General features: G+C 37.8%; 1 protein-coding gene across 1 annotated transcript; it reads left to right on the top strand.

The window, feature by feature from the left end:
• Positions 1 to 1,541: 1,541 nt before the first annotated feature.
• Positions 1,542 to 14,481, top strand: LOC127154402 (fibronectin type III domain-containing protein 7). The gene is made up of 13 exons (XM_051095896.1): positions 1,542 to 1,557; positions 1,658 to 1,921; positions 2,180 to 2,440; positions 4,245 to 4,502; positions 4,918 to 5,169; positions 8,065 to 8,319; positions 8,577 to 8,834; positions 8,918 to 9,181; positions 9,262 to 9,516; positions 11,751 to 12,011; positions 12,383 to 12,412; positions 12,600 to 12,652; positions 13,739 to 14,481. The coding sequence occupies exons 1-12, from the start codon at positions 1,542 to 1,544 to the stop codon at positions 12,620 to 12,622; spliced, it is 2,397 nt and encodes a 798-aa protein (XP_050951853.1). The 3' UTR covers positions 12,623 to 12,652; positions 13,739 to 14,481.
• The last annotated feature ends 376 nt before the right edge of the window (positions 14,482 to 14,857 follow it).

A 14,857-nucleotide genomic window follows, 5' to 3' on the forward strand; every position in this document is an offset into this window, starting at 1 on the left:
CAATATAAAATAATGTTTTTTATTTTAACATACTTTAAAATAGAATTTATTCCTGTGATGAAAAGCTGAATTTTTATCAGCTGTTACTCCAGTCTTAAGTGTCACATGATCCTTCAGAAATCATTCTAATATGCGGATTTATTATTAGAATGATCAATGTTGGATAATATGAACAGTTGTGCTGCCAAATATTTTTTGGAACCTGTGATTTTTTTTTTTTTCTTTTCAGGATTCTTTCATGAATAACAAGTTTAAAAAGTACAATGTTTATTCAAAATATAAATATTTTATAACAATGTAAATTATTTATTATTAACTTTTAATAAACTTTTAATTATTAACTTAATACATCCTTGGTGAATAAAAGTATTAATTTCTTAAAAAAAAAAAAAATAAAAAAATAAAAACGTACTGACCCCAAACTTTTGAACGGTAGTGTATATATATATACACACACACACACACACACACACTCAACACACACACATATATATATATATACAGTTACATCCCACACCTCGAACATATCAAAGGTAACAGATAGTAAAACATGAAATCTCTCAAATTCAAATAGCTTATACTTTTCATTTTTAACAGTGGACAAATTGTTTTCACCCTACAAAATACAAGCATCTAAACATTCTAGTAGACATATTTGAAGTTTATTTCAACTGCTGCAAATTAGTGGGGCATTACTTGTCAGAATGGTCCAAACACACATTAGCAGCTCATATATGGGATAAGTTGTCATAATGGAACACTTCAATAAACAGTAAAAATGTAACAATATTTTATTTTATTTTATTTTATTTTATTAAACACATTGTAGGGACAGCATACCTGTTTAACACTTTAGAATAAATCTTCTTTACCCCAGTGAGTACTTAACTAACTACACAAATGTGTATAAATGGCATTATTTACATTAGAAAGGCTATACAGAATTAGACTTATTTCCCAAGTTTTCTGTTACACCTGTTTACATGCGTGTCTCCACTTCACTTCTGATTTGCTAGCTCATTCTCATCCCCAGCTCTTATTGGCCAGCTGTAATGAGGAGGCAGGGTTAGGTTAAAGCATCTGAGATGCCTTTAAAAAGCTCCATGTATAGTCAGCCAAAACACAAGAAACAGAAGACAGTGCAGAGTTAAGATTAAAAAAGAGAAATCAGGATCCAAACAGAGAAAACAGATGGCAGGCCTTGGAGGAATCAAGGGGCTGGTGCTTTTGCTTGGAATAGTCTCACAGGTAGAGTTATCACATTTTATTTATTCACTTTTAATTTGCCTTTATGCAGAAATTAAATACTCTGTAACATGCAAATAATAATAATAATAATAAATAATACATATAAAATAAACATTTTCTATGATTCTGTCATAATACTTAATATTTTAAATGTTATGCAGTTATGAAAAACACGGGATTACAAAAAAAAGAAATAAAAAATCTAAATGTCCAAATTATGCTTATATGAGTGTTTACAATCTAATAAAAGTCTTTGTGACTTGTTTTATTTACAGGCATCAGGTACTGCTCATATGGATCAGATTCACAGTATCTGTTTAAATTCAAATTCATAAATACACTGATTATGACTTGTATTATATTTATCCAGCATTAATGAATGCTAAGCTAAGTTTCTTGTCTTTTTCAGGCAGCACAATTACCGTGAGTATTTTTACGGTGACATCAAAGAGCGCAGTGTTGCGCTGGAGCAAATATGAGGGCGCATTGTCCTACAGAGTAACCGCTTCTCTCCGAAACTCTCAAGTGCCTGTAGTCTTTGCCAGCTTTGGACAGAACACTATTATGGGCTCCGTTAATTCCCTGAATCCTAACACTGCATACACCTTTCGTGTTGAAGCCCTGGACAGTCACATGAACATGCTGACAGATGCTACTATGGATGGATCTACTGGTATGTACTGAAAACTACCAATGGCTTTGATAAAGAGTAGTGATGCAATTTAGAAAGTGTTTTCAGGATCTCTATGCCTGGAAATGAACATTTTTAAATTCCAGGTTTTCCACATAGAATCCCTGACCTTTTAAATCCTATTTCAGGCTTAGCATCTAGTTTGACATTTTTGAATCAGTTAGGCTCCCAGTGTTAACTGCAGTAAATTGATGATGTGTAACCCTAATGGAACCGTCAAATTTCTCATCTTATGTTCAGCTCCTGATGTGCCCACCATTGTGATGGCCTCCTCTAAAGAAAGCCAGAGCATCACTGTGGAATTCACCGCGGTCTCCGGTGCCATTTCCTACATCCTGCGTGCTGAGACAAGTGATGGATCTTTTTTCTCAGAGATCTCAGTACCCAGCTCTCCGGGGACTGTCACCAACCTCCAGCCATACACAGACTACACTCTCAGTGTCATGTCCGTCAACAGCGCAGGCAGAAGCCAGCCTTCCATCTCCGTGGAGGCTAAGACAGGTATATTCTTCTACTCTCTCTCCACCCTCTTTGACCCAGAGGCCAGAGAAATGATCCATTCATGAAGGGACAGAGTTGGCTATTCTCTAACCCTCGCCCAGTGCAGTAACCTTATCCTCTCATTGAGAAAGATCAGGATAAGCTGCATGGCTGATCTCATGGGCTTGATTTTTAGCAGCATGCGTAGCTTGTGTTCACATTTTCAATGAAATAAGTTTCTCACGCATGTCTCCCTAAGTAACAATATCCGGGTTTGCTCTGTGGGCAAAATATGAGAAGTTGAACTATGACAAAAGGGCTGCCCTCCTCAAGGGACTGAGCACAGAAAATTTATTCTGTGTCTTCACCTCAGGGCCCTCAGCAGTTTTGTGTCATTGTTCAGGTAGCACGTTTTCCACCTGAGACGGTCACCCAGGAAATAATAAGGGAAGGGACATTAATTCACAGAATAGCCTCAATGCGAAATCCTATCACTTACGAATATCTACAGAATTACGTCATGCATATAATCCAAAACAGAACAATGGGGTGTTTTCTTGAAACAACTTAAGTCATCTGAGAACTGTTCTAGTTATGACACACCAGGAAGTGGTAAGAGTAGAACCAGTGCCCAGGGTTCAGTGGAATAAATCCAGTTTCCAAAAGAAACTGTGGAAGAGAAGGGATAAGAAGGAACAGGAGAGGGACAGACTGGACATTCCAAGCAAAGGACAAGACAGAATAAGAAATGGACAAGACTGGAGAGGGAAGGGAACGGATGGACTAAAGGTGATGAAAGAGACCTAAAGGAAATGGATGGAAACAGAAAGGATGGGAGAGGATAGACAGGACTTGCCAGAGCAGGACACGACAGGGAATGGAGGGGTATAACAAGAAAGGAAAGGAAAGGAAAGAAAAGGAAAGGAAAGGAAAGGAAAGGAAAGGAAAGGAAAGGAAAGGAAAGGATGGGACAGGAAAGATGGGGCATGACATGAAAGGACAGGAAAGAAAAAGACGGGACATAAAAGGAAAGAATAGAACAAGACAGGACAGAAAAGGAAAGGACGGGAAAAGACAGAACATTCTTAAAAGGAAAGGAAAGGAAAGAACAGGAAAAGACAGAACATTCTTGAAAGGAAAGGAGATAGATAGGATGGGACAGGACACGACAGGACAGGAGGGGACAAGACAGGACAATACATAAAAGGACAGAATAGAATGTATGATGAGATAGAAAATGAAAGGACAGGAAAAGACAGGACATGGCATGAATGGACAGGAAAGAAAAAGATAGCACATAAAAGGAAATAACAGAACATGTATGACAAGGAAAGGAAAGGAAAGGAAAGGAAAGGAAAGGAAAGGAAAGGAAAGGAAAGGAAAGGAAGAGACAGGACGGGACAGGAAAAGACAGGACATGGCATAAAAGGACAGGAAAGAAAAAGTCAGGACATTAAAGGAGATAATAGAACATATATATGACAAGACAGGAAATGAAAAGATGGGACAGGAAGAGACAGGGCATGACATGAAAGGACAGGAAATAAAAAGACAGGACATAAAAGGACAGAATAGAATGTATGACAAGAAAGGAAAGGAAAGGAAAGGAAAGGAAAGGGTGCTGCTCTGATTACATAAAACCATCTAACAACAGTCAACTTTCCCTCATATCCATATCACTAAATATTTCTATAACTCAGAATTAGATCACATAGTTTGGTATTCAGCCTTCAGAAAAAGACTATCTTCAATACTTTTGGACACAATACAGATGTCTGTCTGATCGCTCACTATTATCTTTTCTCCCTCTTCGGTTGGATGTCAGTCCTTCCTGCTCCTCAGTTCAACACCAGCTCTCCCAGCAACAGCAGCATCCTGGTAAAGTGGGAGCCAGTGAATCACGCTGTCCTCTACAGTCTCAGCATCATCAAGGATGGCTCATACAGCCAAACTCGCCTCAACACTACAAAAACTCAGGTTCTCTTTACAGACCTGGAGGCAGGAACCAAATACTGCATTAAAGGAAATGCCTTGAGTCCTGAGAACATTCCCGGAGATGACTTCACAATTTGCCAGTTCACACGTAAGACAATAGAGATAGTTAAGGTAGAGTTTACTTAATACTTAAGTAGGCAGAAACTGTTACACTTGGTACAAACCTGTAAACAACACTTAAAGAAAAGAATGGGGTCAATAAAAGTGCAGCCAACAATGCATGTACACCAAGTACAGCATGTTAGGCAAAGCTGTCCAGTTCTGCTCCTTAGAGTGGCGATATGTTGCAGAGTTTAGCTTCAACCTGTTTTAACACAAACTAAAGGTAGAGGCCCAGAGGCCTTGATTACCTGGTTCAGGTGATTCTCATTATGCTTGAAGCTAACCTGTGCAGGACAGTGTCCCTCCAGGAGCAGGAACGGACACCCCTGAGGTTAGGAAAAGTTCACTGACAAAAATCTGTGATAGCTGACACTTTAAACTTTGTTTGTGTGTCTCCACAGTTCCTTCCGCTCCTCAGTCCATTGAGCTGGTGGTGACAAGCACACCTGATGCTGGTATTGTGGTGTCATGGGACCCCACCCAGGGTGCAGAGCAGTATGTCGCCTTGAGTTTGACCGGACTGAACTGCTCCTCATCTAGCAACTCCTGCGTCCTGATTCCTCTGAGCTGTGGAGAGACAAACTCTGTCACAGTGATCGCAATCAACAAGGCTGGAAACAGTGTCCCCTCATACCCAGTACAGATTATTTCATGTGAGTAAACCGATTCATACATTCAACAGTTTGTCATTAACTGTTGGTCTTTCTTCTTCAGTTTGATGAACTATGTTAATTCTTGTAGAGTTTAACTCCAACACAACTGCCTGGTAGTTTCTAATGATCTTAAAGACCTTGATTAGCTGGTTTAATCAGGAAAAGAGGCACTCTGCAGGTTAGTGGGCCTCCAGGAGAAGGACTGGACACTCTTGGTCTACATCGGTGATGGGCAACTTCAGTCCTGGAGGGATACTGTCCTGCAGAGTTTAGTTCCAATCCTGGTAAAAACCTACCTGCCTCTAGCTTTCTTGTTATCCTGAAAACATTGATTAGCTTGTTCAGGTGTGTTTGATTAGGGTTGGAGCTAAATTCTGGAGGTCTTGACCTAAGTTGCCTATTCCTGATCTAGACCAAGGGTGTCCGGTCCTGCTCCTGGAGGGTCAACGTCCTGCATAGTTTAGCCCCAACCAGCTCCAACACACTTGCCTGAAAATTTCTAGTAAATTCTAGTAAAGACCTGGATTATCTGGTTCAGATGTGTTTAATTAAGTTTGGAGCTAAAATATTCAGCATAGTGGCTTTCCAGGAACAGGTTTGAACACCCCTGATGTAGCCATACTGTAATATTAACTACACAAAGCCCCCTCATCAGTCCACCCAGACCATTTATTGAAACTAATCCAAAAACAGGACATTCAATACCTGTTGTGGTTATATGACAACCATTACTACACTGACTGACAATTTTTACAGTACATATCAACAGTGACAGTCCTAGACTTCTGGGGCCAGTTGTTCAAAAATCTGGATCAGAATAATCCTTTTTTTTTTTTTTGAAACAAATGTATCCCAATCTTACTAAAATGTTTTAAACAACATAAACTGAGGATTTTAATCCAGATCAAAACCAAGATTGTATTTTGTGATCAAATCCATTTTCAGGATTTTATCCAATCTAATGGCAAAAATCTAATCAGATTACTATTGAACAACTGGCCCCTGGGGGGGCCTAAGCAAAACTTTGTGAGGGGGCCCCTGTCAGTGCATTCACCAGTGCAGTTTCACTGTCAACAAGAACAGTGGAAGAGTCGAAACAGTAATACAGTAAACTATCATAGAAGACACTTTGGTCAAAAAGAATACATTTACAAAAACATAAGAAGAAAATTACAAACAATAAGACAAATACAACACAAAAATGTACAAATGAAATAATTTATTAAAATAATAACCTACTATGCAGAAATTAAAGTAATCATATCTTTAAAGGGACAATTTACCTAAAAATGAAAATTCCGTCATTAATTACTCACCCTCATGTCATTCCACACCTGAAAGACCTTTGCTCATGATGAAATCACAGAGCTTTCTAACCCTGTATAGACAGTGGCACAACTGACACATTCAAGACCCGGAAAGATAGTAAGGACATCATTAAAATAGTCCATGTGACATCAGTGGTTTAACCGTGATATTATCAAGCCATGAGAATACTTTTGTGCTCAAAGAAAACAAAAAATAATTGTATTCAACAATTTCTTAACTTACGTACCAATCTTCGACGTGCTGACGCAGGAGCTGATGTTCCTACATAGAAGACGACGCACAATGTACATAAAACTTTGTCTTCGTAAAAATGTTTTGAAGATTTCAACAGAGAGGATGATTTGCAAATATTTGCATAAGAAATTGTTGAATAAAGTCATTATTTCTGTTGTCTTTGCACACAGAAAGTATTACTTCATAAATTTACAGATGAAGCAATGATGTCACATGGACTATTTTAACGATGTCCTTATTACTTTGCTGGGTCTGGAACAATTACATTGCTGTCTATGCGGGGCCCGAAAGCTCTCGGATTTCATCAAAGATATCTCATTTTGTGTTCCGAAGATAAACAAAGGTCTTACAGGTTTGGAATGAGTAATTAATGACATAATTTTCATTTTTGGGTGAACTATCTCTTTAAGTGATTTAACATTTAAGTGAAAATTCTTCACGACAGTCATTACACATATTTTTGTGTGTATTTGTACATTTAAACACACCCCAAAAGCCCAAGGTAGCTTATTATTGTCCATGTTTCACATCCACAGAAATCCTCCTGCATCTTTCACAGCTCAATATGCTTTTGACTCTTTTTCTTTAGTTTCAAGCACGTCCAGCAGGAGAATGCGTATTACGACAGTCAAATTACATGACTTAAATGATTTACATAGGAAAAACAACAGTTCACTGTTTTAAAGGAAAGGATGGTAATGCGGTATTGTGCTTTCATGATCTTTGGAAGCCAAAATCAAAGATGAAACCAAAATTCTATTAGTTGCATAACCCTAATCATTAAATCATCTTTGGGAGCAAGGGGTGTCTGGGTTCCCCATGCATCTTTTGCACTTTGCATATAGGCAGGACAGCACTGCATATCAAAAATGGCTATTCAATTTTCAGCAATTTGGCAAGAGGTTATTACTCAATTCACATGCATTCACAAGAGGTAACCCATTCATAAATAATGTAATTTACATGCAGGTTTGAAGAGATATATTACTGTTGAAAAAAACAGCATATGCTGGTTAGGTAGGTTTTGATGCTGGGATTCTGATTTTAGCTGGTTTATGCAAGTCTTTTGCTGGTTCTTAGCTGGTTTATGCTGGTCCTTAGCTGGTCTTGTGCTGGTCCAGAACCATCTTAAACCAGCTAAGGACCAGCATAAACCAGCAAAGAACCAGCATAAACCAGCTGAAACCAGCATCCCAGCATCAAAACCTACCTAACCAACATATGCTGTTTTTTTTTAACTGGGATTGCAAGTCTTCTGAAGAATTGCTAGCTTTGTGTGAACAATGGAATAAAATTTAAGATATTATCACTGCCTAATCTGTTGTTTGTCAGTCCCTTGTCCCCCACAGCCCATCTGGGTGGAGGAATTGGTGCCCGGGAACTGTTCTGTGAAGTGGGGCTCTGTCCCTCACGCAGAGTACTATACCACCTTTATTAAGAGTGATGATGGGATTGAGGGGATGTGCAACTCGACCGAGCTATACTGTCAGTTTCACTGCAACTGCGGATACTCTTACATCATGAGTGTGTTTGCACACAACCAAGCTGGACCCAGTCCCCGAGGACCACTTGTGAACCACACCACCTGTGAGTTTTAAAGATGCTGTAAAATTATGTGGAGTTTTGTCCATGTGCGTTAGCTCAGAGGCCATATAGGCAATTTATATTTAAAATGTACAGCACTTTTATTCTAAGAAACCAGGCAAAAAAATTAATGACATCATGTTGCACTCACACGCTTGTACATGTAAACAACCTTCCCCACTAGTATCACTAGTTGCATTCACTATCCATAAAAGAATGTTTTTACATAAAAAAAAAATATCTTCACCTGCTATCCACAGTGCCTTGCTGTCCAGAGCACTCAACAGTTTCTGCAGCTTCATGGGAGACTCTGTTGATCGAGTGGTCTCCTGTGCGTGGTGCGGATCTGTATGAGACCCGTGCTGTGGATGCAAACGAAGTGATACTGTGTAATGACACGGCACCCATGTGCGCCCTTTCTGACCTCACTTGCAATACCAGGTACAGCGTAGTCGTCATACCATGTAACGACGTAAGCGGCTGCAACCTCACCTGTAGTCCACAAACACATGAAACAGGTATAATCACGCATGCACATGGAACATACATCCAGCATACAGGTACTGAACATACTCTCTTTTTTTCTTCTTTTTCTGAATAGCTCCATGCACGCCTGAGATCACCAGTGTGAGTCAAATTAACATGTCTAGTTCTAGTGTGCTAGTTAGCTGGACTTCTGATAACACAGCTGCCAACTACACCGTCAGTGTGATTGGCTTAGTGGGCGACATGCACGCATGTCACACAAACGGCACTTCCTGTCTGGTGTCCAGCCTGCCTTGTGGCTCCGAGTATGAAGTCAGTGCCACTGCATCAACCTCAGCTGGAGAGAGCATGCCCAGTTACACCATTCCCCTGGAAACAGGTTAGGTTTCTTGTGTTTTGAATCACAAACTACACATTTTTTTAGCTAAAAAGTTTACAATTATGCTTCGTTTTTTTCAGCGCCTTGTTGTCCAGACAATCTCACGGTGAGCCAGGTGACCCAGGCTATGACCAACGTGACCTGGTCACCCGCTAACGGCGCCCAGACCTACATTGCCTCTCTGTCTTCACCACGTGGCCATGCGCAGTGTCATACTATGGAAACAGGGTGCGTGATGGGATGCATCACTTGTGGCACTAACTACACTGTCTCACTGGAAGCCATCAGTCACACCGGACACAAGGCGGAGTGCACCTATCATGGATTTTCTGCCAGTACGTTCTCAGAACTGACCATGATGCATTAGTGGTAAAACAAACACAAATATGTCCAATGAAAAGTATGTCTAAAATTGCATGGTTAAAGAGCATGAAAACACTTTATATATATATATATATATATATATATATATATACAGTATATATAAAAAGTAATAGAAAATTACATGATTGGTCACCTTTAGCACCATAAATACAATTGCTTCGTTACACATCTGTTAAGGCAAACTGATAACTTTATGTAAGAAGTCAAAATTCTCAAAAGTGGGGATACATTCAAAAATAAAGGCTCCAAGAGCTATTTGTGACCCTACACCACGAAACAATAATATTAGAATAAGAAATAAGATTTCTATTGATGCATGGTTTGTTAGGATAGGACAATATTTGAAAATCTGGAATCTGAGGTTGCAAAAAAAAAAAAAATCAAAATACTGACAAAATCGGCTTGTTGTCCAAGTGAAGTTTTTAGCAATGCATATTACTAATCAAAAATTAAGTTTTGATATATTTACGGTAGGAAATTTACAAAATATCTTCATGGAACATGATCTTTACTTAATATCCTAATGTTTTTTGGCATAACAGAAAAATTGTTAATTTATTTTTGACTACTTAAAAGGTTTTGTGGTCCAGGGTCACATTTGGTTACCCCAAGAACCTTTTAGTGAACAGTTCTTAAATGAACCATTCTGAAGAACATTTCATAAATCTAAAGAACCTTTCTTACTATAAAGAACCTTTTCTGCATTTGAAAAATTCCATGGATGTTCAAGCTTCTTCATGGAAGGTCATTGCACACTGAGTCCAAAATTCTCGTCTGATATTTTGCATGTTAAAAAATAAATACGACCTCACGTTGTGTCAGTCATGTTAACACAGCCTCCGAAACTTTCGTCAGTCGTAAAAAAAAAAAAAAATTGGATCAGCTTCAATTTTCGCATCCATAGAAAGCATTTTGAAAGGTGTTTGGACACCTTGAGGTTCTGTGCATGACGAATTTTGACAAATACGAAAAACGCAGATGAAAATTACGGACTCTAAGGGTTTTTTGTCAGACAGCAACAATATAGAAATTCCACTCCCTCCATAATTTTCTTGAATGATTCTTAAAGCTGCCTTCATTTGCTATTGGAAATTTTCTGCTTCATTTCCATAATTACAAGTTTGTTGCATTCAAGTGCTATATTGTCCAACAGAACTGGAAGACATCAGGTTCATTCTTGCCTATTCCTTGGTAAAATCTTATTAATGCCAAAATGTACAGACAAAGCCAGTATCCAACAGAATTTTACTAAAATGTTGCATTCCATTTGATTGCAACCAACCTTTCATATAAACACGCTTGATGGTCCGAATTTAGAATTAATGTCAGAATTTATAAAAAGGATAGTTCCAGTCCTTGATTCTGATTGGTTGAGCCACATTCTAAGCTTATTGCTTTATTATCTCTCTTTCTTTCTTTATAAATATACATGACTGTAATGGCAAAAGAAGGCAATATACATTTTGTGGGAACAACAAAGAAAACTTAACACTACAGAAATGGTTTGCTCCTCCTCATATTTAAAGCTTATTGCCCGTCTAACTCAAAAATGTGGATATTAAAATTATAATAACGTTTCCCAGTTGTAAATATGACTTTAGGGGCCATTTATGTCTAATTTCTCTCTTGGAAACTCAAATTTTTGATAATTTAAATAGCATGTGAAGGCAGCATTACTTCAGTAGCTAACATAAAATCAACATTTAGCCTTTTCATAATAAAAGTTCCTGGTCTTTCTGCATGCAATTCTTAAAGAACCAAAGGTACAAATGCTGTCACTGAACTAATATGAAGACTTTAAGTACTGATATGTGCCTTTAAGGTATTAATATGCACCATTTAGGTTCAAAGGTGTACCTTTTGAAAAGATACCACCACAGTGAAAGCTTTTGTGCCTTTATTTCTTTAAGAGTGTGCATACAAGTGTACATATCCTCTGCCTCTGAAATGATTTTTCTTTTCAGCTGACATCATCTAGGCCACATGGGTGGAGAAAATAATGTTAGCCAACAGCCAAGCAGATATCTAGGCATTAATGTACTGTAGTTAATGCAACATTTACAAATTCTTGCCGGTGATTAATGCCAGCTAACGTGTATTAAGGGTACGGCAATAATGTCACCTGTTCAGTCTTATCACAACATGCAAGTGTGAAGTTTCATCAAACATTCTCGTGTCTCTCAAGGTCAGTGCTGTCCCTCGGGCATCCGCCTCTATAGAGGAACCAATAACACACTGATTGTGCGCTGGAGGTCCAGCAGCGTCCTCACCAAATACACAGCTGAGGTTACCGGTAGCGTCAAAACTCATGCATGCAGCCCAGAGCCTGGCAGCTACACATGCACTGTGTCAGAGATAGTGTGCGGTCAGGTCTACTCAGTGGTCGTTGCACCACTGAATCCAGACGGAACCAAGGTCCAGTTCTGTAACAGCAGGCTGTATTCAGGTAATGAAAAAGCCCAACTTTTTTAATATAAAATATCAAACCAAATGGCATCTCCAAACAAATCAAAACTTCACACAGGTGCGCTAGCAGATATGAACATGAACCTGAAAGTGAAACAATACTTTTTGTCTTCTATGGAATATGTTGTTTAATCATTTCAACTCAACAAACATTTTGTGAAATTATTGTTTATGTGTTTCTGAAACATATGCCACTTCCTTTGCTATTTTATCCTACAATACAGTGACATTCAGACTTCTTCTAAGGTCCAAATACTGTTTGGGCCACTATAGTTCATGATATCTGTTGTAATATTAAATAACTGAAAGTACTATAAAAATGCAATATTTGTATTATGTTCTGTCTTTCAGTCACATGTGTGGGCAGCAGTGTTGGAATGGGTAAGAATCTACATCTACATTTCAGCCTGAACTGAATAACATGCTCAAGTCATATCAAAAACATGGCAAACATATCCATATGAAGTATTATAATACTCTGTTACTCTGTTACATAATACTCTGTTAAAATTAAATAAGAACATAAAATATTTGGCAATCCTTAATTAAACCCTTTCTTTACTTTCAGTGCTCTATCAAGGAAAAAGATAATAATGGGATGGATGTCCTTCAGACACTGAGGTACAGCCAGTACAAACATGTCTTCATTACACACAATAGAAAGAGTCCTTTTACAGACTAATCTGCAGTAAAACCCATTATAATACATTTATCTTGTCAGTATCACATTGGCAAACCAGGATTCTGTTGCAAAAAGCATTGCAATATATTTTTCCCTCCCATCTCATGTTTGTGACCCTGGACCAAAAAACATAAGGGTCATAAGGGTTCTTTTTTTTTCTTTCTTTCTTTTCAAAGGAGTCATCGGATGCAAAGTTCACTTTTTCATGTTGTTTGAACATTAATGTGTGTTGGCACATATATCCGTCTATGTTCGCGCAAATCATTCGTGATCCAGCTTCACCTACAGCAGAAATGAGTATAAGGGTTTTTTATGAATCTCTGCAATCACATTTCCTAATAACGTACTAGTTAGCAAGTTTCGTGGCTAAACGCGCTAAATGCGGATAAAGTAAACAGGCTCGTCACTCCACAGAGTAGAGAGGGGTGGGGCGAGCAGAGCTCATTTGCATTTAATCCCTCAGAACAGGATGATTTGTGCAGAGCTCATTTTGACAAGGTAAAAAGGGTGTTGTTTTACACAACCACTGAGAATTTTTAACCAAATAGACTTTTCATTAAGACCCTAAAGAATGGGCATCCAATGACCCCTTTAAAGCTGTCCAAATTAACTTCTTAGCAATGCATATTACTAATCAAAAATTAAGTTTTGATATATTTACAGTAGGAAGTTTACAAAATATCTTAATGGAACATGATCTTTACCTAATATCCTAATGATTTTTGGCATAAAAGAAAAATCGTTAATTTTGACCAATACAATGTATTTTTGGCTATTGCTACAAATATACTCGTACTACTTAAGACGGATTCGGGCACACTCCTATTTTAAATATGAAAAAAAGTCTATTTTTGGCAAATTCATGTCTGTACAGTAGAGGGCGCTATTCTGGATTGCATGAGGAATAGGAGCCACAAAGCTAACCAATGACCATACTACTGAAACAATAACTAGATTTTAGCTACATTGATATTGTCACTTTCAGTGTTTTAAATACATTTTACTTATTGTTTTCTGTTGTACAGCTTCTGGTAATATTGGACGACTGGATCCTTCAACAAAATGTCCCCAAACCAGGAAAGAAAATGGATGCTTTACAACTAAATCATTTACTGTGTGCACTGGCTTCTGAAGTCAGGCGGTGAACTAATTTCAATATAATTACCTGAATAATGTAATTAGTCAGGATTCAACACTGTCCAATCACTTATATTGATGTATTTAAATTGCTTTAAATATGTAATGTAATTTATGTCAATCATGTAAAATGGTATAATTAGAAGTGACACTGATTAATGGGAGAATGTTTCAGAGGAATTTGTAATTTTCTTACAGTATGTGATCAACACACATTCCATTCAATTCAACAAACAATGAATAGATATTATTCTAATGTAATTTTCAGGGATCCCTAACGTTATCTCAGGGATTTTCACTAAAGACAATTCATGAACTTATGTGTCACATTATTTAATTAACTCTACAATTGGAATTTCTACAGTTCTCCACTTGAATATCAGTTGATAGTAACTTTAAAAGTCATTTTGTTGAAGCAATTATGTTAAGAAACTGTAATTTCACTGTGGTTATGTCTATGCATCGGTTTCCAGGAATAATTTAAACAAACATAAAACGAAACTAACGGTAATACGAGACCCCCCCCCGCTCAGAGGATCAATCTGAGCGGTAATTGAATTTGAACTCCCCTACAGTATGCGGTGCCTCTGAGGGAAATTTATATATAATTTTTAATTGAACTTCCCTTGGATGTTTGTCAAATGCATGATTTGTTGATGTGAAATAACATCTATAGTTTGACAGTAAAATTAATTCCCTGCATTAATAATGTGTGTCGGTTTCTGTTCAGTGTACTTCCCCACATAGCCACAAATGTTGTAAGTTATATTTTCTCACAGTGTGTATGGGGTGGGGTAGATTTTCTGGAAAAGCAACTTCAGTATTAAATATATTATTATATATAATATATATATGGCAGACAACAATGTCCACATACTTGACTGGAAAGTGGCTAAAACACTGAAACCAGCCAATAACCTGGACTGCGAAGTGGTAAACCAATATGGCTGGTGTTGAATGAGGAATTGATAATGCAAAAATAATATATAACACAGCTTCTTAACAAT

Source organism: Labeo rohita, chromosome 23 (assembly GCF_022985175.1).
Source record: "Labeo rohita strain BAU-BD-2019 chromosome 23, IGBB_LRoh.1.0, whole genome shotgun sequence".
In the NCBI taxonomy this organism is placed as follows: domain Eukaryota; kingdom Metazoa; phylum Chordata; class Actinopteri; order Cypriniformes; family Cyprinidae; genus Labeo; species Labeo rohita.